At 32.9% G+C, this 22797-nt stretch overlaps 1 protein-coding gene across 2 annotated transcripts in view; it reads right to left on the bottom strand.

Annotated features, from left to right (window-relative positions):
• The window catches only part of CADM2 (cell adhesion molecule 2), a 1078779-nt gene that overhangs the window by 179314 nt on the left and 876668 nt on the right, over positions 1-22797 (bottom strand). For both annotated transcript variants that reach the window (XM_047794400.1, XM_047794392.1), the window contains one exon: positions 1703-1855. In XM_047794400.1, the coding sequence (XP_047650356.1) occupies positions 1703-1855 (153 nt within the window). The remainder of the gene's footprint in view (positions 1-1702; positions 1856-22797) is intronic.

The raw sequence follows: 22797 nt of genomic DNA on the forward strand, positions 1-22797 counted from the left end.
AGCTTAAAAAGATATTGTTATCCTCTCTGTACTTTGTTCTGGAAAATGCATTTTGGAGTAAGGGATTCATCAATAATTGCAACTATACGTTTCTGATTCTTCCAGAGAATGTTTCTTTATGTCACTTGTATTAGAAATGCAATTGTAGTTTTGTGGAAAATGATATGTATTATTTTTAATGCTAGCCACTTGTTACCTTTTCTAGTCCAAATCATTCAATGAATAAGAACATAACTAATATACAGAGATAGTACATGGGTGATTTAAATAACAACATTGTACATTTTAGAGGCAATAATACTCTGTTGCCATGATAGAGGTTTATTAAAATGTCTTCTAAAAGTATTCAGTAATAAAGGCAGAGTGAAAGCTTCTTGATTTTACTATTTAATTCAATTTGAAAAGAATAAAATGTAAGAATGTTGGAAGGCACTGTAAAAAAATATGAACTAAAACAACAAGAACAGCAAAGATAAATGACAGATCAACATACTCCCATGAGTTGGCTAGCTTTTTTTATATGTGTTCACTTTCATATTGCCTTTAAATATATATATAAAATATGTTACATTACCATTTAATAAACTGAAGTTAACAAGCTCCCTATTCTTGGGGTCTCACTTGGCTCTCTATAGAATAGTACATTAACCTGTAATACTATCCTGAAATATTCCATTTTGTGGGTATACTTTGCCCTTAATGGTGAACTTGTGAAATATTTTTATAAATATTCCCAGGGGACGTGCAAAGAAAAATATTTCATATCCTATGCACAAAACCAACTCACTAGCAGGATTAACTTTAAATTTCTCACCCAAAAGAACAGCATGTGTTAGTCCCTTTAAATGTAGTTTTATGCCTTTATCTATCAAAAAAGGAAGGCAAGGTAAGGGTGAAAAAAAAATCAATCTTTAAATTCCTCTAACTTGTTCAGTACACAGGTGTGTTTCAATGAACTGCAGCAATTTCAGTTGATTGGGCCACTGACGTCTGTGGAATCACAGAGAGCGCTAAGCTGCAACTTTATTTCCTTAGAATCTCTATGAATGTATTGCTTTTTGGTGTCACTATAACCTTTAGAAAAATGGCCCAATATTTTGAGAATAAAACCACAAGGAATCTACAAACTGCATGCACAATGACATGTACTTCATCTAGTATCTAAAAAAAATACAAAAGTAAGAAGCAAGAAGACACATAGAAATGTCAAGGCCATTTAAATACACTAAAATACACAAAGGGGTCATATTTAAAAGCCAAAAGATACTAGGGAAGATGCCATTATGGGACTAAAGATAAGATGCAGGAGTACCTGATAAACATGTTGAAGTCATTATGCTCATTTATTCTATCACTTTATAAAAGGATCACCATATAATACTGTATATATGTATATAGTGTGTGTGTATAAGTGTGTGTATATACATACATATATATTATATATGGGGGGGGATTTGACATAAAGGAATTTAGTTGAAAATCAAGAAACCTGATGTCTAGTGCTAGCTAAGAAACAAAATGGCTGTGTGTTCTTGGGAAATCATACCGAATGTCACACCACCTTATAAAATGGGGAAGTGACTGATTGTTTTAAAATGCCTTCTGATGATTTTCAAAGTGTATATTTGTTTTGGATCATGTTGCTGTAGCTCTACACATCTCTCTTGCTTGTGATCACATGGTGTTAGTCCCTTGCACTTACCCAGAACAGTGAGATAGGCCTTGGAGGTTTTGACAGGCATTGTAAATAAAGAACAGGTGTACTGTCCTTCATCAGACAGAGACACATCACTGACGCTGATACTCAACTCATGCCAGGAAGCCCGAACCAGCTCAATCCTATTATCCCTTAATGCTGGAAAAAGAAAATATTAAAGATGTGAATAACATTGTACAAAGTCATTTCTGTTCGACTACATATTTTTAGCACAACACAATAAACATTTTCACTGGCCATATGCCTAAATCTTATTTCCTGAAACATTATAAAAGAGGGTTTAAATATACCAAAATATTTTATCAGATTTTTAAAAAAATCAAAGTAAAATTAAATGTTCCTTAGTGTTATCAGAAAAAAAAAAAACAACTTTGTAATTAAGTGATTGCATCTAGTAAACCCAATACTTTGGGTGAGGTAGATATTGATGGTGATAAAAATGGCCTTCCTCCACAAAGTCTTTCATGGGTTGCCAGTGCCAAGAAAAACGATAAACAAAAGAGTTCACTTCTCTGCACAAATAAATTTGTGAAAACTATGATTGCGAACCTCCTTCTAAGAAACCAATAATGAAGTTTAGTATATTGAAAGTTCTCCCCTGTAGAGATACCAGTTATACTTCTCTTAAAATGAGAGAGGACTTTCAGCTGAAAAGTACCTGTAAGGTACCTGATGTTTCCATTTATTCTGATTGGTTTGTTCCTCTACTGTACTGTCTGTTATGTTCAATATATTCTCTGGTTCAAACCATCTTTTCTATCACAGACCCCTTGTTTCACAGAACATGTCTTAGCAACTGGCTGATTTATGCTCCTTTTACTCATTTTGGGGTAAAAAATGTGAAAAAGTTTACATATCAATATATATATGTGTGTGTGTGTACATAAGCATAGCTATGACAACTGGATTTAAGCAAGAGGCAGCTAAAAGAGTACTCGGAAAGGTAGAAAGAGGAAAGAGGACTGGTTAGAGACATTGGAACCTGAGGCACAACACAGTGCCTCCCAAACTGACTGAAAAAGACAACCAAGGCCCAGCTTCCCCCAACCATAACAGCAACACAAAGTAGCCTACGTAGACTCATTTTTATCACAGATAAAATGGGAGTCCCACTAGGAATTCTGGGAGAGACCAGGCCATGTGCAATGGGAATCAAGTTGGGTGCATCACAAAGACTGGGCCACCTGCAAGGGGAATCAAGAAGGTGCATCAATGGTCATAGACAGCAATTTCTTTCTCCACTAGGCTGGAGGATCTTCTTCCCTACTGAAAAACAGTGGCAAATTGGGCAGCACAGGCAGTGAGTCAATCCTTCTATAATAAGTACCCAGCCCTTGCAGTGATCATCAATGAGTTAAAGTACCAATTATCCCCCCTAGAGCCATAAGAACCCTGACCTGGAAAGTTCATCTACCCTCCTTAGGTGACAACAATAAGAGATAGGTGCAACTCCCAGTGGAAAACAGACAACTCAAAGTGGCCAAATAGTGCCATAAAGACTCTGAAAATTAAATTATTGGTAAAACCATGGTTCACAAATATAACCCAGGACCTATGTGCTAAACCTAAAAAAACGACTGCCTCTGGAATAGAAGATATAAATGGCATTCAGAATCTTCTAACACCTAGCCAAAATGTCAAGGACATGATTTAAAAAAAAATGCTAGTCACACCTAACACCAGGAAAATCATAACTTGGATGAGAAAAATATAATCAACAGATGTTAATACTGAGTTGAGACAGACGTTGGAATTATCTGATAAAGAATTTAAAGATGTCATCATAAAAATACTTTAACAGGAAATTACTACTTATCTTAAAACAAACAGAAAGTAGAAAATCTCAGCAAAAGCACCAAAAGGAAATTATAGAAGCCCCAAATTCAATTACCATAAAAACTCACGGGATTGCTTTAATAGTATAATGAAGATGACAGAGGATAGAATCAGTGAACAGAGCAATATAATTCACCTGATCTGAAGAAAGAGAAAATAGAGTGAAAAAAAAACACAAAAAAAAACAAACAAGAAACAGAGTCTCAGGGACTTTTGGGACAATAACAAAATATCCTACACTAGTGCCATGTGAGTCCTATAAGAAGACAAAGAGTGGAGCTGAAAGAATTTAAGAAATAATGGTCAAAAACTTCACAAAGTTTGGCAAAAGAAATACATGCACAAAATTGAGAAGAGAAGCAAACTCAAATAGGATAAAACCAAAGAAGTCCGTATCAAGATACAGCAAAATTAGACTCCTGAAACCCAAAGACAAAGAAAACATATTTAAAGCAGCCGGTGAGAAAGACGTATTACCAATAACACCAATTCAAATGACAATAGATTTCTCATTTGAAATTATGGAGCTCAGAGGGAGTGGTGCATTTTTCAAGTGCTAAAATAAAAGAGCAGTTAATAGTGACTTCTTTCAGAAATCTTTAAATTAGTGAAACTAACTTTCAGGAATCAAGAGTAAATAAGTATATTTTTAGAAGAAAGAAAACTAAGAACATGTTTTTCCAGCAGGTCTGTCTTAAAGAAAATTTAAAGTTCTTCAAACAGAAAAGAAGAAGAAAAGAACAAGTGAGAGAACAAAAATGAGTAAATGTAATATAGGTTACTCTTCTCCTGATTATCTGAGGGTTAAAATAAAAGTTATATCATCAACTGATGCAGTGTTCAATGTGTGTATAAGGAATAGTCAAAACAAAAAGTGGCAGGGCAATGGGGCCTAAAGGAAGTAAGTTTTCCATATTTTACTAGAGGTGGTAAAACTGATAAACTATGATAAGTCATATATGTATAATATTTCAACACCTGGAAAAACTACTAAAATATATAAGGTGATACAGTCAAAAACACTTTAAATCAACTAAGATGAAATCCATTTACACAGTGTCTTGAAATAAAGTAATAGATGGAGAAAAGATTAGTTATTACTAATGCGTAAAATCACAGCACAAAGAATTCTTGTGATTATAGAACTGTTTTGCATCTTGAATGTGGTGATGGATACATTAACCTACCCAAGTAATAAAATTGAATCAAACTACATGCACACACTCACACACACACAAATAAGTATATGTAAAACTGATGAAACCCAGATAAAAAATTGAGGGACTATATCCATGTAATTTCCTAGTTGTGATATCTTTACAAGATGTTATCTGGGTGAAGGGTATATGGAATTATCTGAAGTAATTTTCACAACTGGGTATGAATTTATAATAATAATTCAGTTTAAAATATTTTATGCACATTTGATGGAATAGGAGAAGTGGTTTGGATATCAAAGTTTAAAACCCATTATGTAAGAGGGGGGGAACACAAGAAAAAGAGGGGATCCCAAGTGCCACATGGTTTTTAATTGCTTCTATCTTTCCTATATGCTTTGTGAAAGGAGTAGACAATTCTAAAATATATAATATTGGGGAAAATTCTAAATTTTCATGATTTTCAATATACTTTTTCAATATACTTTTTCAATATACTTTTTCAAGATCACCCTCCCACTTACTCTGCAATACACATCTTAGTGATTATAGTCCAGCTATTACCATTCTTTGTTAACTCTAATTTCATAAGGGGACAGATTTGCAAACATCTTCAAAAATGGTTTTTATTGACTATAAAAATTATTATTGTGTTTGCAACTCCATTAGGTTACAGCAGATTTTTTGTAAAAATATTTATTTCATATCTATCTCCTACACTCCCCAATATATATGCCTTGTTCAGTTTCTAGAGGAAAACAGTGGGACACAGATTTGTTATTTCCACAACAAGACTTCATGCTATATCAAACACTTTTCAAATCTATGATTTATTTAAAAAAATATTTATCACATATTTCCTGTCTTTTAAAAAAATAAGTCACCAAAATGGAAAACCTCAGGTTCCTGTGATGATACTATATGGGTAAGATGTGTTACTCACCCCCTCTGTTCAATTTCATTTCCTCTAACGTAAATCCCACTGACACAGAGACAGAGCTTACAATTTTCAGTGCATTTTAGCAAAAGAAATTTAACTCTCTTTTGGTCAGACTATTTTATGGAAACTATATAATATGATCAAAGTCAAACCAAATTACTCAATATATACAAATTTAAACCATTTGTGTGACATAAAGCTAAAAGCACTGGCTTTGGAATCAAAAGATCTGCTTTAGACACTTATATGAAGTCAGGTTTCCTGTGGATAATAATTCCTAGCTGATTCCTCTCTTCAGCTTATAATGAAAACTGAGTACTATCATGTTATATGTAAAGTGTCTTAAAAGAAATCTACAATAACATATTAAAATAATTTGGGTTTGGAATCCTGATGAGAACCTAAGTATTTAGAGCCTGAATTGTCTCCATTGATTCAGCTTATCAAATCAAATAACTTTTTGAGGTTTTTTGTGATTACTACCAGCCTTGACTAAAAATAAGGCTCTAGAAAGTAGAATACCTGCATTTTAATGTAAGCTGTTACTACTTAGCCTGTGAATCCATATAAGTCACTTGTTGTGCACCTCGGTCAGCTAAGTGTTGGGTGGAAACAATAACTTACACTGAGTGAAAGTATAAGGATATGGTTTAGAAAAATGAAATATATGAGTATATATTCAAAATCTGGAAACACATTACCACTAGTAAAGAAACTGACACAATTCATAAAGGGATTATTTATAGTATAAATTTCCTTGATAATTCATTCGCCAAACAAAGAGCTGCCTAAAGTGATTCTCACTGGACCAAACATGTTAAATAAATCTTATACCCACAGCATTTATCTTTTCAAGTTTGATGTAATCTGCAGTTCACTTTATCACAGCATTTGGAGTAAAAAGGAACAAAGGGAAAATTTAGAAGTCCAAAGACGGATGTAATACAGCTCAAGCGATCCTGTGAGCAGGATCCTTGTCTTGCTCATCTCAGTACCTTGCACCTTCACTATCTTCGCAGGAGGTTTATAGTGAATTGAAACTGAGAGCCAAACTCTGTTTATGATAAGAGCAACTGAAAAAGAACTCAATTGCAAAGTCCTCTTAGATACATCTCCACAGGATCCCCCATGGGAAAAAGCCCAAAAAAGAAGAAAACAGTGTCCTGTTTAGACACTTTGAGCATGAAAGATCTATACCCACCATACTTCAAAATTTTTTAACAAAATGATAGTTCATTGAACAGTTTTTTGAAATACTGAATGAGATGTTGCTGAAGCTAGTGTCATGTGAATTTATGGTTTCCGAATGAACACAAAAGGTAGCAGACATCCAGAAATAATCTATACTTTCTACATAGTAAGTCCCAAGTATTTATGGTGAATCTGAATAAAGAATTGTACTACTGTCAGTTGAAGTGAATTCAATCTTTAAAAAATGTGCTTTCCTCTGAGAACACAGAATAGTCACAGTTATCAAAATACCTTTTTAAAAAGTAAAAAGTCAAATATTTTATTGAAAAAAAGATTTAAAAAATTTATCCTAGAAACAGTTGAAGAGAACAAATGAGTATGTGTAATAAAATAATGAAAGGTAGGGAGTTCTCATCGTGGCTCAGTGGTTAACGAATCCGACTAGGAACCATGAGGTTGTGGGTTCGATCCCTGGCCTTGCTCAGTGGGTTAAGGATCCAGCGTTGCTGTGAGCTGTGGTGTAGGTTGCAGACGCGGCTCGGATCCCGCGTTGCTGTGGCTCTGGTGTAGGCCGGTGGCTACAGCTCCGATTCGACCCCTAGCCTGGGAACCTCCATATGCCGCAGAAGCGGCTCAAGAAATGGCAAAAAAGACAAAAAAAAGAATGAAAGGTGATTGCTCATATATGGTAGAGATTAAAATGAGCTAATGGGTTAAGCAGGCTTCTGTGAGGTCACGCCTCATCAGCTATTAGGTGCCTGCCACCCACTGGTGGGTGAGTAACTGTTTAAAACTCTGCCTCTGGAGAATTTAATCTTAGCTGCAAATAAGAAGCACTGACCAATGAGTAAGAATCTATTAAATAGCACTTAACTCTGAATAAAAATTATTTTCCTGATATACCATTGGTTCTAAATGATTCATCAATCATATGAATTTATATTTGGAATTCATGCTGGGTAAAATAAAACTTCCTAAGACAATTACTCAGAGAATTTTAGACAATTTTTATACTCATATTTAACAAAAGTTATTGGCATAGTTAATAAATTGTTTATTAATTAGTTTTAAACCAAATTAACTTAATATTATTAATACTGAATTTATCTGACATTATTTGTTTAAGAATCTAATAGAAACATATTCATATTTGCATTAATTATTTTCCTTCCTTAAATGTTATGATATTTATGAAGGTGATCACATACTTCTTGTCACAAACATATTCAAATATCTTTAAACTGGCTTTCAGTGGTATTAATTTACGTCACACTTTAGGGTGCTTAAATAATGACACGAAACATATTTCATTATAAGCACTTTTAAATGACTATTAAAGTGCAGCAAATAACAACTTCATTGTTATTGTATTTTTTCCTAGTTTATCTATTTGACTTAAAACTTTTCCAAACCAGGATTATCTCTCCTTATATTTCTTATAAATATTTATATTTATATTGCTTACAAGTCTTTTCAGATATCATTGATACATACAGATGCTCATTAACATTTATTGGATTAAATTTATTATGTGGGTCATCAATCTTTTGCATTTAATATTCTATAATTGTACATAATAACATCATATTCTATATACCTGTACATATATAAATTCTATATATTAAGTAAATACTATATACTGAATGATTTTATTATTATAATTCATTATATTTTATAGGCAATTACTAAAGGAAACACCTACATCAGGATGATAGAAGTCATTGCAAGCATCATCATACTTAAATTCTCAATGTCAAGCATATGTTTCCAAGAGTATACCATCCCACACCCATGGGATTTGGCCAACGCACTCACTGCATATATTTAAAGTTTTATTAAACAGATTACTTTCCAACCAGTAAGTTCCATTTTGTAAAGTAAGTTTAATATGATGGGTGTGATAGGATTTCAAGAGGCATAGGTACATCATTCTTCATTGTCTGTGTTCTCAGCAAAAGTCCCTATCATCCAGGGTCCACCCCTGATTCCTATAGGGAGTTTAGATATGTCAGTACAATAGGCCAAGTTCTACCTAGGGGAAAGATATATCAAAGAATACTGCACATGGCCTTTGGTTCAATATTATTTGTCTGCTGACTAATAACATAACTCTTCTTATGATTCTGACGTTAAGATTGCCCAGACCAGCAGTCTCCTTTCTTTCCCACCTTTTGTAACGGGCCTGTTCTCTCTCTGCATATCCACTTAGACTTGTGCTAACTGCTTAAGCTTCTTTGTCCCTACTGATTTTTCTAGAAATGATCACTAACTAAATTGACTCATGTAATCTGCTAACCCTGTCTTTTCAAATGAAATATCTACTATCCCCAAGGGTTAGAACTAGGACAAGGAATTAAAGCTTCAGTGAGGTCGACTTTGTTTTGGAATACCATTTTTTCTAGTTTTGTTTGTTTGTTTGCTAATTAAATCTGTATCCTAATAAGTCAGAAAGGAAAAATAAGTCAAATAAGCTTTAATAAAGTTTCAAATCGGCCACAGATTCAGGGCTTAACTTTTGTCAGACCTCACTATTAATACGTAGACATGTATGATTTTAAAATATGCCTCTAGATATTTTAAGAGGTAAGATAAAGAAGAAATCTAGCCATTCTTATTCTTATTATAAAAGTATTATTTGTTAATGGCCCAAATGTTTTATTTATTAATAGTATAATCATATACTGCTTACACTCAGTTTATATTACTTATAATGGTATATGAACTGCCAGAAATAAAGGGGTTAACACATACAGACAGAATAAAATATCAAGTTAGTGAATCCTTTTCTGTTTTGGTCTTTTACAGTCATAAAACATAAAACAATCTAAATCAATCTTCTGGAAAATTGGTAAAAACAACCATTGCTCCAGAGCTGATATTTGGTATACCCAGCTTCAGCTGGGAATGAATTTTTACTGAAACCATAGTAAATGGAGTTTTAGAATAGAAATGTGAACAGAACCCAAGCAATAAATCTGGAAACTGTGTCACTATTTGAAGGAAGTTTTCCAGAGGTAGAATTTCAATTTTTAAATCCCAGCTTTTCTTACTTCAAATGTACAAAAACAAATAGTCATTACTCTCATCCCTATATTTACAATCTGTTGTTATGAATCATTTGTAAAAGCAAAATATTACCATACCTAAAATGTACTAAAATTAGTAATTTGGATATGGGAATGCATTAATATGTTTGAGGAATGAATGTAAACTCCAAGGCATTTCCTCTTTCCCTCTGCCTGTCTTTGCTAAGGCTTGCCCCCTTCCTCAGAGCATCCTCCTCCTCATCTGTTTTGGAAACCCCTCCACTCACTCTTTCACTCTATCAAATTCCTAAAGCTCTGAACATAGCCCATATTCTTAATACACCCATATCCCTGCCCAAGTAGCTCCTTTGTAAGATAATGTTTAAACTGTGTGTCACATAATATTAGGCCCTAAAGATCAGAAACATATTTGCTTTTCTAGTCCATTTCCCATCCCTCTTCAAAATGCCTAAGAATTTAGAAATACATGACTGTTTGTTCAAATATGGCAAGTAATCCATATGTCTTTATCTAAAGGTATATTATTTCCTCTTTATGTCTGCAGGTCATCCTTATCACTCAAGCTCATTCACATATTGCTTTCTGGTTAAATTCTATCATGCTGTCCACCTCCAACCACATTCACACCCTCCTTTAGGTTTCCAGGGAAGGAATGTACAGGAAGCTCAATAATAATTTGTTGAGCTAATGAGAGAGTAAAAGTGAACATTCTCTGGTCCATTATTTATATGCTGATATGTACCACTTATCTCATTATATGTTAATCTCCTGGAGCCACGGATGAGATGAGACTGCTTCCTACTGCCCGAGGTCACCAGCATAGTGCTCTGAATACAATTCCCATTCTCTCCATGAGATAAGAGAATGAATGAGCAAGTGAAAGCACAGAGAATACATAAATGACAGGTGCACCTGGTGAATCACTTCATATGATAAGTAGAGTCAGCTCCAGAAAAATGACATTTTTACATGACAATGACTTTGAAAATTTTATGTTCTAATAGATTCCTTGCACCTGATAAATTCTTATTTTGTAAAACTTGAGTTAAAAGAAGTTTGTAGCTTTTGATTTTTAGTTTCTAAGTCTTCAGTTTTTTTCTTAGTTTCAAAATATCAGTAAGGGATATCAAATTTAAAAAATAGAATATAATGAATATTTTCACAATTCGAATGAAACATTTTTCTAAGAACTCATTGCAAATATCTTTCTGCATTTTTATATAATTTGACTTAGGTAACTGAAACTGTAAAAAAAAAAATCTAAGGCAATTGAGTTGTCATCCTATCCCTTATAGGGGCCTATACCTGTAAATCTACTAAACCTATGGATTCAGACATTGAAAGTTGGCTCCTCTTTAAGACTGCAAGGAGACTTATCTTACTCCTACTTTGACAATGTCTTATGGCAAGAACAACTTCATAAAGACAAACCACTTAAATCTTCTTTTATAATTCCAGATAACAAACTAGGTATCATTATATCCACTAATTTTATGGTGCAGATTTGTTTTCAGATGTAGGGTTGCATTTCAGTGGCTTAATATATAGGAACTTTCTTGAACACGTAACAGTAAAATATTACTCAAGGCCATTTGTGGAGTGAAATGTACACTATACAAACATCAGTGACATATGCTGCCATCTCCATCTTGTGACTATGAATAAGACTTCTGAGATGAAGTAAGGCTGGGGAAACATGTGTACAAAATTTTATTGGCAGAGGCCTGGAAACACACATGCCACTTGAGCTCCCATTCCATGTCCAGGCACAAAACCATACTTCACAGGAGACTGGTACTTGCAGTCCAGCTGTATGCATAGATGGAGTGATATTAGGAGTTCCTGTCGTGGCTCAGTGGTTAACACATCCGACTAGGAACCATAAGGTTGCAGGTTTGATCCCGGGCCTTCCTCAGTGGGTTGAGGATCTGGCGTTGCTGTGAGCTGTGGTGTAGGTCCCAGACATGAATTGGATCCCACGTTGCTGTGGCTCTGGCGTAGGCCAGTGGCTACAGCTCCCATTCGACCCCTAGCCTGGGAACCTCCATCTGCCACAGGAGCAGCCCAAGAAAATGGCAAAAAGACAAAAAAAAAAAAAAGAAGAAGCAACATTAGTGAGCAGATTTCTGCCTTGCTACTGTAGGCTTATTTGTACCATTATATCTATATATGCTAAGGCTTCTGTATAAAAATTAATATAGATATCCAGGAATGATAGAAAGCAATAAATATATTTTATCTAAAATAATCATAATTTCAGTGTATTTTGGTACAAAAATTCTACCTAGTAACTAAATTATGAAAAAGAGTTACAAATCTATTATTTATGAACATATTCTCAACATTGCCTTAGATTTGGCAAAGAAGCAATATCTATAGAAGTAACACTACTGCTATTTTCTATTGCCTGTGTAATTCTCTAAGCTATGAGCATGACCTAGTTTTAGAAAACAGGAGGTGAATTATTGTTCATTGTCTAATGAATTAAATTCTTTAGAATAAAAACTTACTTAGGATGGATATATAAATTATAAATGTATATTAATTAGGTACATGTATTTGTATATATTTGCCAAATAAAGTAGGCAATATTCATTTCATTTTAATCTGATATCAATTTGAAATAAAATTCTATATATCATCTTAAATGAACTCATATAACTTCACTTCAATTATTAAAAGCTCTATAAATTCTTTATACAATGATGGAGTCATCTAAAATGTGAACCCTTGATGGTGGATGACGTGAGAAAAAGAATGTATATATAAGTATGATTAGGTCACTTTGATGTACAGCAGAAATTGGCACAACATTGTAAATCAACTATACTTTAAAAAATACAAGAAAAAATTTAAAAAAATGTGAACTCCTTACTTGAGAATTCTGAATAAACTTTCACTAACAACTATTGGAAAACGCCACTAATACACACACATGTTTGCTTGCATGTACACATATATGTGTACATCTCACCCATATATTATCAGTACGTACTAATTTCATCTCTCTGACAATACATATAGTACATTTTGATAAAGAATAAACATAGTTCCAAGCCTGTAAAACTGTATATGATAAATACATATATATGTATTTATCTAAATATGTATATTTAGATACACATTTGTGTATATATGTATGTATTTGTATATACATTTGTGTGTGTTTGTACTTATATATATATATTTGGGGGGAATATTTTCACTGGAAGAGAACATGAGAGTACACAAAGTGATTATTGGCATATGACTCTGAAATCATATTTATGCTGCTCAAATCATTGAATGTCAGAAGCAAGTGAGAGGTTGATTTGGGCTTAACATAGAGACTGTCCTTCTATTTACTGAGCTCTTCACAATTGTATTGAGCAAACTTTTGAGAGAATGAGCTCTGTCAAAAAAGTTGTTTAATTAATGACTACGTTTTCCCACCCGGAATGTTTAAACATCTTTCTCTCACTATAGGAGAATATGTCTTAAGTGACTTTTGAAGTCCCTTGTAATGATTTCAGGAATCTACTTTTGAAATTTACTTATGAATAGCAGTTATTACTTTCAACCATAAATTCAATTCATAAATCTATTCGGTCACAAATAAGTTCTGATTTCAGTGACCAGGAACCACTAACTCAATAGTATATTATACTCATTGTATGCTTTTATCTATGGAAAAATTTCAGTAGATTTTTAAGGTGTCTTCAAACAGTGAGTTATACCTTAATTTTATTAAAAGTATTATTCATCCATATTTTAGAATTATCTGATATGGAGTTACACTTTATACTCAATATGTAACTGAATTTGATTGAATCTTATGCTGAAAATACTGTCATTTATAAGTTAACAATTCAACAAGAACTGCTCAATAAATCAAGTATATTTCAAATTCCATCTTTAGTAAGATAGTATACATATGACCAAAATGGTTTCTCTTTCTCCTCTGTTTCAGTGCTTTCAGTAAGCAAATGCAAAAGCAAGAATTTAGGAAGAGTAACATTAAGTCATGAAGAAGTGCACACCCACAGCTAATTGATTATGGTGAAATCCTAAATGACAAAGTCCATTTTGGGTGAATTGGGAAAACAGTGGTATCTCTTTCTCTCAATATATAGATGGATGGATGGATAGATACATAGATAGACAGATAGATACATAGATATCTGTGATCTATCTATCCACCTATCTATAAAATTGTAATATATAAAATATTTCACATCAGTAGATTCCTTTCCCCCAAAATCATCTTGCCTGGATAAAAATTAGAGGCATTTCATTCTTATTAATAGTGTATCTTTCTTTTCAAAAAATGACTTGAGGAGAAAAGTATATACCATATGTAAGATGACATAAGAATACAATGGAAGCTTAGTTTATCAAATTCAGACTTGATATAAGATTCACTTTGTATAAGAAGCATTTAAAAAATAAATATACTATCACTAGCATAATGGTAATATAACATATTATTCAAACGTGTTCTGCAAATAATGTAGCAAAGTCCAATTTTACATCTTTAAGTCTTCAGAATTCTCTTCACACCTCAAAGTTTAATTTATACATGTACAACATCAACTAGGATTTGTTATTAACATCAAATGCCCAATTGCTACTCTATGTTCAACTATATTTTAGTTTGTTTAATAAAGACCATGCTTACTTAATGTCAGAAGCCTTATCACAGCATGAATATCACGCAATTGCATTTGATGTATCTTACATCACTTCAACATCTAGTATGAGTAGTTTTATGAGGGATAATTGTTAATAGTTAATAAACAATTTAATAACTACAAATTTCTGATACAAATTTTCAAAGATCTTATATAGACATTTTTCCCCCATCTCATACAAATAAAAGTTTGTGAATATTTTGTTTGTTTCTTAAAAACAGTATTTCCCTAGGTATTTTTTCATATTATTTCTTATTTTCTTTGAGAAAATATTTTTCAATATTTGATACAGTTCACAATTTGATATAGCTCACTATTTGCCTAGATTCAGAGGACAAGAAAATGATGTGGCATTTGAACTAAACAGTTTCTGTAAGCTCATTCTTTCCAACAATCTACAATATATTGGTCTCCTCATAGACATATGAAGTTCATTTTTTACATCCCACCATAAAATGACCATATGTAGCCATGAGGTATTACTCATTGAACATTTATATCAAAGAGACAAGAAGATTATAGTTCATGCTATTATGGAAATGCATACACAAAGGTACACTGGGAATGGAAAACATCTGCCTTCATTAGAGAAACTAGCCTTTGGTTTCTGTGATGTTTTAACTTTACCGGGCCCCATGCCCTTTGAAAGCCTTGAATTCATATTTCTAAAATAGAAGAAGAAAATGATTCGAGACTATATTGTGCGTGTTTCTAATAATCTTAAAGTCTCATCTCCTATGGTCTGGAATTTGGTTTAAATTTTCAGTTTTGCCTTCCTTTTGTGGACAATATGAGATGAAATAAATTCTATAGTTCACAAATTTTGAAAATCTAGGATTTAAGAAAATCATTTCTGTATTTTTGAAAGTTCAGAAACAACCACAATGATATCAACATAAACCAGATTTCATTAGTACTAGTCCGTGGATTTCTATGAAACATGTTTAATAATTTTGGCTGCCACTACACATTAGTTACTGGAATTTTAACAACTTAATCTTGATTTTACACTTGATTGAGTGGCCTCAGTTACTCTACTTCTTAGTATTTTCCCCTTCTTTAGGGAGGAAAATAAAACAATCTTTGAAAAATCAGCCAATTACTATTGAATATGAATATTGTCTCTTAAAATATCATCTTATGTAAACCAGCTATTCAGTAGGAATATAATAAATCTCAAAGTAATAAAAATAAATCACAATTACTATGTAGAAGTGAGCAATGATATCCTACTTTCTAAGTTTAAATTGAAGCATTGATTTTTCTTTTTTAAGTTTATATTTTGATTTTTCTTTAGGTATTAAAATTGATTTTTTAAAAAGTCCTAATTAATATTAAACTATATGCTAACATTTAGAAGTTTAGCAATGTGTACAAAATGTACGGCACTCAAATTTTGTTCATAATAAATTTTAGCAAAAGGCATATAAATTCAGTGACTAAAAAAAAGATACAACATATCTTAATATGTCACTATGACCAAAGTACATTTTAAAAAGCTTCACATGTTTGTATTCTACTATATATGTATATTTTATATATGCAATTACTTACATTGTATATATAAGCTTAAATAATTTATACAAATGCACACACTTCTAGGGGTATACATTGTATATATAAATAATTATAAAAATAAATAAATGAGTCACTTTAAAATAAAGTAGGAGAAAATCCATTGTACAATTAAAATGATTAAAGCTGAGAAGACTAGAACACATAAGGAGTGACTGATGAAAACTAATTTGATAAAAGGCTTTTAGGAGTATGAAAAGAGAGTTATTTTCAGTAATCCACACAAGTAATATTCCAAAACTTACTCGAAAGATGAGAAAAAATATACATCAAATTAGACACATCATGTGAAATCTATAATAAAAGAGCATACTATGTTTTATTTCATTAAACATAATGGTTCCACAGTAATCTTGAACTCCTACTTTGTAGATGGATTGAATTGAGATATACTGTGGAGGTGCCTTCTGAAACCTACAGAGAAAGCACAACCACACACTACTCTCACTAATTCTCAGGAGGGAGATCCATAATGTGACATATACTGCTTCAAAGGCTGCTGTACTTCCTGATGCTCCAGCTATCCTACGAAGCTCTGAGATTTGGACTTAGGGCTTTGAGCTTGACTTGGCTTTGGAGACTGAGGCAAACCAACAACCAGCCTACCCTGTGGAAAAGATCCTGGCTCTCTCTTGGAGAGCTTTCATTGAGATAATGAGGATCATATGAAAGGGGAGAGTGTATGAAATAGCCTTCCAAAGCAGGAAAGAATTAGAAAAATATGTTTTAGAAATAATCTGCTATGAAACTGTGTTCCCCTTGTATACTCCACACAGCATACTTAGAGCAGCCTTCCTATGTGAACACCTTCTGGGATTTCTCTACTGCATACACAAAAAAGGTCTTCCATTACCAAATAAGTGCTACTTTTCCAATCAACCAGAGCCCCAGAGATCTTATGTTATAATAACCAGTTATGAAAAATAAAAGCAACATCCTGCCATTCAAATTGGAAGTGGTAGTGGCACATCAATTAGGTTCAGAATTCCTAAGATGTAACCAGGGAAAGATTTTGTAAAAACACCAGGAAGATTGTGTTACTCTCAATCCCCTTCTTATTTTACAACTGGATGGTAGATAAATACATTATTTCCTAACACAATCCACAGTTTCTGGCTTGCTTAATCACTTGTGGCCCTGTTGATCTTAGATAGGATCTCAACTGTCGTTTACATGTTTAATGTCATCGTGTATTAGGTTTGGGTAGATCTCTCCCTACTAAGAGATGAATGATGCTAAGATAGCTAGTTTTCTACCAAAAAAAAAAAAAAAGTGCTCTCCATTTCATATTTAAATCCATGAGATAGTTGTGCAGTGAGGGGGTTATCTTAGCAACTACCTATTTTTGGGTTAAAGCAGTGTGACTAAATTTAGCCAAAGAAATGTGAGTGAAGGGAAGCTCCCATAGTTCAGCAGAAACAAATCTTACTAGCGTCCATGAGGACACAGGTTCAATCCCTGGCTTTGCTCAGTGGGTTAAGGATATGGTGCTTCTGTGAGCTGTGGTGTAGGTCACAGACACAGCTTGGATCCTGAGTTGCTGTGGCTGTGGCTGTTGCCAGCAGCTACAGCTCAGATTGGACCCCTAGCCTGGGAGCCTCCATATGCTGTGGGTGTGGCCCTAAAAAGACAAAAAAAAAAAAAAAAGAAAAAAAAAGTGAGTGAAGTGATATAATTCACTCCACTGTTGAGACTTTTTAAGAAGTTAGCAGAGCTTATCCATTCTCTTTTTCCTTCTCCTGTTTTGAAGTGGAGACTTCCAATGCTCTGGGAAATGAAAATCCCACAGAATTGAAGAACCATAGGTCCCTGAATTCCCACAGAGTAAAAGGTCACAGATGCTAAAAACACTTGCATTGAGTTTACTTCAGAGAAAGTTAAAATTCTGTTGCCTTTAAATGCTAAAATGTGAGTTTGTTAATGACGCTTGCATTAATGTAACTAATAAAAACTATTCAAATGAAAGGGGCATAAAACCCCAAAGAACTATTAGAGGATTTGCTATAGGAATCAGAAAAAATATTAGATAAATGTTTAGAAATCTCAGGAGGACATAAAAAAATACAAAAGTTTTTTCTTCAACTTCTCATTTAAAAAAAAAATTATAGTTGATTTACAATGTTCCTTCAATTTCTACTGTACAGCAAAATCACCCAGTCATACATATATGTATATTATTTTTCATGCTATCTTCCATCATGTTCTAACCCAAGAGATTTTCATAGTTCCCTGTGCTATACAGTAGGACCTCATTGCTAATCCATTCTAAAAGCAATAGTTTGCATCTACCAATCCCAAACTCCCTTATAAAAAGCAGAAAGATAGGGAAAATGATCTGAAATATAGTGAAAACAGGATACAATAAACAAGTGATGGTGAAGATAGATTTAAAATGCATAATAACTCAAACCCAAAGTAAAGGCAGAAGTCAAATCCACATAAGTGTGGTGAAAACGGAAACAAAGATATTTGACGACCAACTTCAGATCTCTCAGAATGTATAAGAAAAGGCAGTACAAATAACAAGAGACACTATATATATAGTTTTTAATTGCATGTGTGTATATCTATGTGTGTGTGTATGTGAGAGAGAGTTTCTACACAGAGAGAAATTTTAAGAAAAATAATACACTGACAATTGTATCTGCATTAGTAGAATAATTTCTATGGCTAAAATTAACTTGGATTTTTATTCTATAAGTTGTTAAAGCCCTGAAACAAAAGAAGAAATTCCATAATAACTTTGAGAATGAAAGGTTATAAGGCACAAATTTTATAAAAAATCGATGTATCTATCTTCCATATGCTAGTGCGACAGAAAAAAAAATTGCTGTCTTTACCTAAAAAATTGTCTCAGAAAAATACCATCTATTTCTTCTTTTTAAGAAAGTCATTTGAAAATACTTTATTTCAGAAAGGAAGAATATTAAGGGAACAGGCTGTCGGTTATATGAGAGTACTGACCTGGTTTCTCCATTCTAGTGAAATCATCTCAATTTTAAACAAGATTTATGCACAAAAAATAACCATCATAACATTATTTACAGTAATTAAAAAGAATAAATGAATATAATGTTTGATATTAGGAAACAAACTTTATGATGGAGTGTGAGAAAGCCTTCATGTTATAAGCATGAGTATCTTTAACAGTGGGAAATGATATAAGCCTAACTGAAAATAAAAGGATACAAATTAAATGTTCAGTATGGTATTGATTTTGTGATAAAATAGACATAGCATCTAATGGAATGTTGGAATTTGGGTTTAATTTTTTTCTGTTTCTTTGCACTTTTCTGAATTTTCTTATTTCCATCAAATAATACATTTATTTCAAAAACACTGAAACTTTAGAAAATAGAATAAATAGCAATTTATATTTTGGTACTTTAATATATTGTTAATGAAATTGATTATTAACTAAGTATAGGGCCACTTCATTTATTTAGGCTGCATTTTAGCAATAAATATCAATAAACATACCATAAAATGTCATTGTAAAAAATAGAAGTAAGACAATGTAAAAGCAGATGACATTCCAGAAAATAGAAAGAAAAAGTAAAAGGAAGTTAGGATAATCATATTAATTGTATTAAAATTTTCCTATACTTTCTATTTCATTATTATTACTATTATAGCTCAGATATCCATTTTCTGAATAGACATACATTATTCAAAGAAATATCCTATCTCCCATAAAATAAAAATAATTTAAAATGTATGAAAGTATGTATTATTGTAGTACTAAACATTTTGTGGTTTTATGTTAAAAATGTCGAAATTTTCTTTTACATGTTACACAGATATAGAAATTAATTACAGTTTCTTTGTAATACAGAATTTTGGAAAGGAAAATCCACCTATCTTATTCACTCTTTCATTTATTTAAGAAATATTTCTTTAAAACAAGGCTTCTATAGTTTGGAGGCTTTGACAGCAGCATAAATGCTCTCATCTCTGGTAGGGAAGATTATATTACAAGAAAATATCTCCATAACAAAATAACATATAATAGATAGGTGTTTTTTGTATTTATTTATGAGGATTATGAGGAAAACAGTCTTTAAGACAAATAGAAGAATATACCAAATGTGACAGACTTGAATGATGACATAATACCCTCTTGTCTGTGATGGTGACACAAAACAGCAAAGGACACAAAACTGTCAGTCTTGTTGTTTATCTTCTATCTAAGACTCATAAAAGAAGGAGGTGATTGACAGCACAAAGACACAAATGTTATCTTAGACTTAAAGTTATTACCTTTTTTATACATATATAAAAGTACTGTATTGATGGTTTTAAGGTCACCTTACTTTTCTAGCATCCTAAGATACTGTCTTTACCTAAAAAAAGAGATAAAGAAACTTACAGTTTGATTATATGAAAAGTTAAACATCCCTCTCAGATATTACCCCTCCTTGATATACTATTTGAACACGTTATGTATATGTTCACATATATGTGTATATGTTAATATACATAGTTATATGTTCTTGCAAGAGACAGTAAAAGATTCCTATGAAAGAAAGCACAGAGAAACAGAGACAATTTGAGAAAAACAACCAAAAATGAACCCTCCAATGTAGATGCTTTTTTCTAATATATGTTTCTTCCAAATACAAAATTAATTAAAACAGTTGCTCAAAACACTGAATATGTATAGAGGAAGTTTCAAAGAAGTAGTAAGTGCCTGCACTGATTTTTAAGAGCTTGCAATTTATTTGAAGGAGATTAAACATACAGATATAAAATACGTAAGTGATAATTGCAAAACAACATGAAAACAAGTGAATGATAATGCAGCGAAAAATTCTTAAATCAGAGCTGAGGATAGAAAGTAATTAAATAACAGTCTAATGAGTCGAGGAGACCATTTTGGAAACTTTGAATATGGAGTTAGGCCGTGGACTGGCAGCTATAGGCAGAGGAGACTGAAGGTCAGAGAATTAGATTCAGCAAAATGTAGGTGGTCTCAGTAACAGGGTGGTTTGCCTCAGTAAAAGGGGTATGTATTTCTGCATACACAAATATATTCTGGTTTCTGCTCATCCACAACTATTTTGCTCTTTTCAGTTCAGTGTAAACAGTTACCAGGATACCTGCAAACTTGCCTACTTCTAGGCCTCTGTTCTAATGGCTTGCTCTGTCTGGTGTGCTCCCTACAAACCTCTCAATTCCAAGTCTTATTTGGAAAAATGATTTCTCTCATATTATAGTTCATAGCAGTTATGTTTGCCAATTTCATCAAGCTGTTGCATTTCTCTGATTTTTTAAAAATGTAGTACTCATTTGTGATTTACCAATTTCTATGGTACATTATAACTCTGTTTTAATATTATCTCTATTGTACTTTAAGTTCCTTAAGAGTGATGCTTTGTATGTATCTGATTCATCTATCTCTACCTCACAGATTAATAAAAATCATAAAAAAATCAGACATGGCTAAAACTGGAAAATACTATATTCCTGTTATCATTATACTAAACATTCAATAGAAATAAAGTTTCCTTTCAATACCCAATTGCAAAATTTGAAAAAATGTTTTTTATGCCACTATAGTTCACTAAGAAGTTATTTTATATTTTAGTAACAAGTATGTATCCTATCAGGAAAAACTGATTCAAATATACCAGAAGTTTTAAGTAAGGTGGTGCAGGAATTCATGTTTTGACTCAACCCATTTATTGCAAACACATAAAATAGTTAAAAATTTATATATATATATTAAAATATATGCTATATGGATATGGATATACAAACAGGCTCTGCAAACAAAATTAGCAGAGAAGAATCACATAACAAAGTGGAGTGGTAGCAAAGCTATATGGTGGCTTAGCTTCAGGTCTGAGGTTTGCTCCTATGGAGTAAAAAGGATTTAAGTGCTCTAAGACAGACAGGACCAGGAATAGAAAGTTCTTGAAGCCAAGGCCTGGAGTGAGGCTCCCTAACTCCGAAGGAAGCTAAAAATAAAATACATCACCATCTGGGCTGTTGCTTCAAACCACCTGCAGGTCTCAGGCTGTGAGCACACAGACAAAGCCTTTTAATCAAGAACTGAGCAAGCTGGCTCTCTAACAAGATCATCACACCCTGAAATGCCTTTAAAAAAAAAGAAAAAGTTCTGGGCTGTGCACCCAGGGAGATCAGTGATAAAACATAAGGTAATGCACAACCTCAAGACTGAGCACAGAAGGTGGGAAAGTGGGAGGAGGAAGGAGAAGAGGGAGGAAGGCAGGAAAAAAAACTTTCCCCACTCCCAAAGAGTATTCAAAACAAAATTGCCTAAATAGAGTGTCTTAGTTGAACAAAAAATATAATATGTGTTTAAGATGCCTCTAGTAGTAAATGAAACAGTAATTTCCATTAAAATATATAAGAAATTGTCAATATAGGCGGAAATGAAAAAACTATATACAGGTCAATGTGAAACTAAGTTAAAATACTGTTTGGAAGTACAGTCACTGAAATTTAAAAGTGGAATTACCAGATTTGCAGCTGTTTTTGAGGAATCAAAATGACCCTCCTCTACAGAGATCAAACAACACTCAACCCTTATTCATAGCTCATGGGGCATGGGACAGGAAAAATTAGGGAGCCTGGGGTGGGGTAAATCGGGTCCCCAGTAAAGTCTGTGGCATGGGAGTATAAGCGGAAACCCAGTTGC

This window comes from Phacochoerus africanus, chromosome 1 (genome assembly GCF_016906955.1).
Source record: "Phacochoerus africanus isolate WHEZ1 chromosome 1, ROS_Pafr_v1, whole genome shotgun sequence".
Taxonomy (NCBI): domain Eukaryota; kingdom Metazoa; phylum Chordata; class Mammalia; order Artiodactyla; family Suidae; genus Phacochoerus; species Phacochoerus africanus.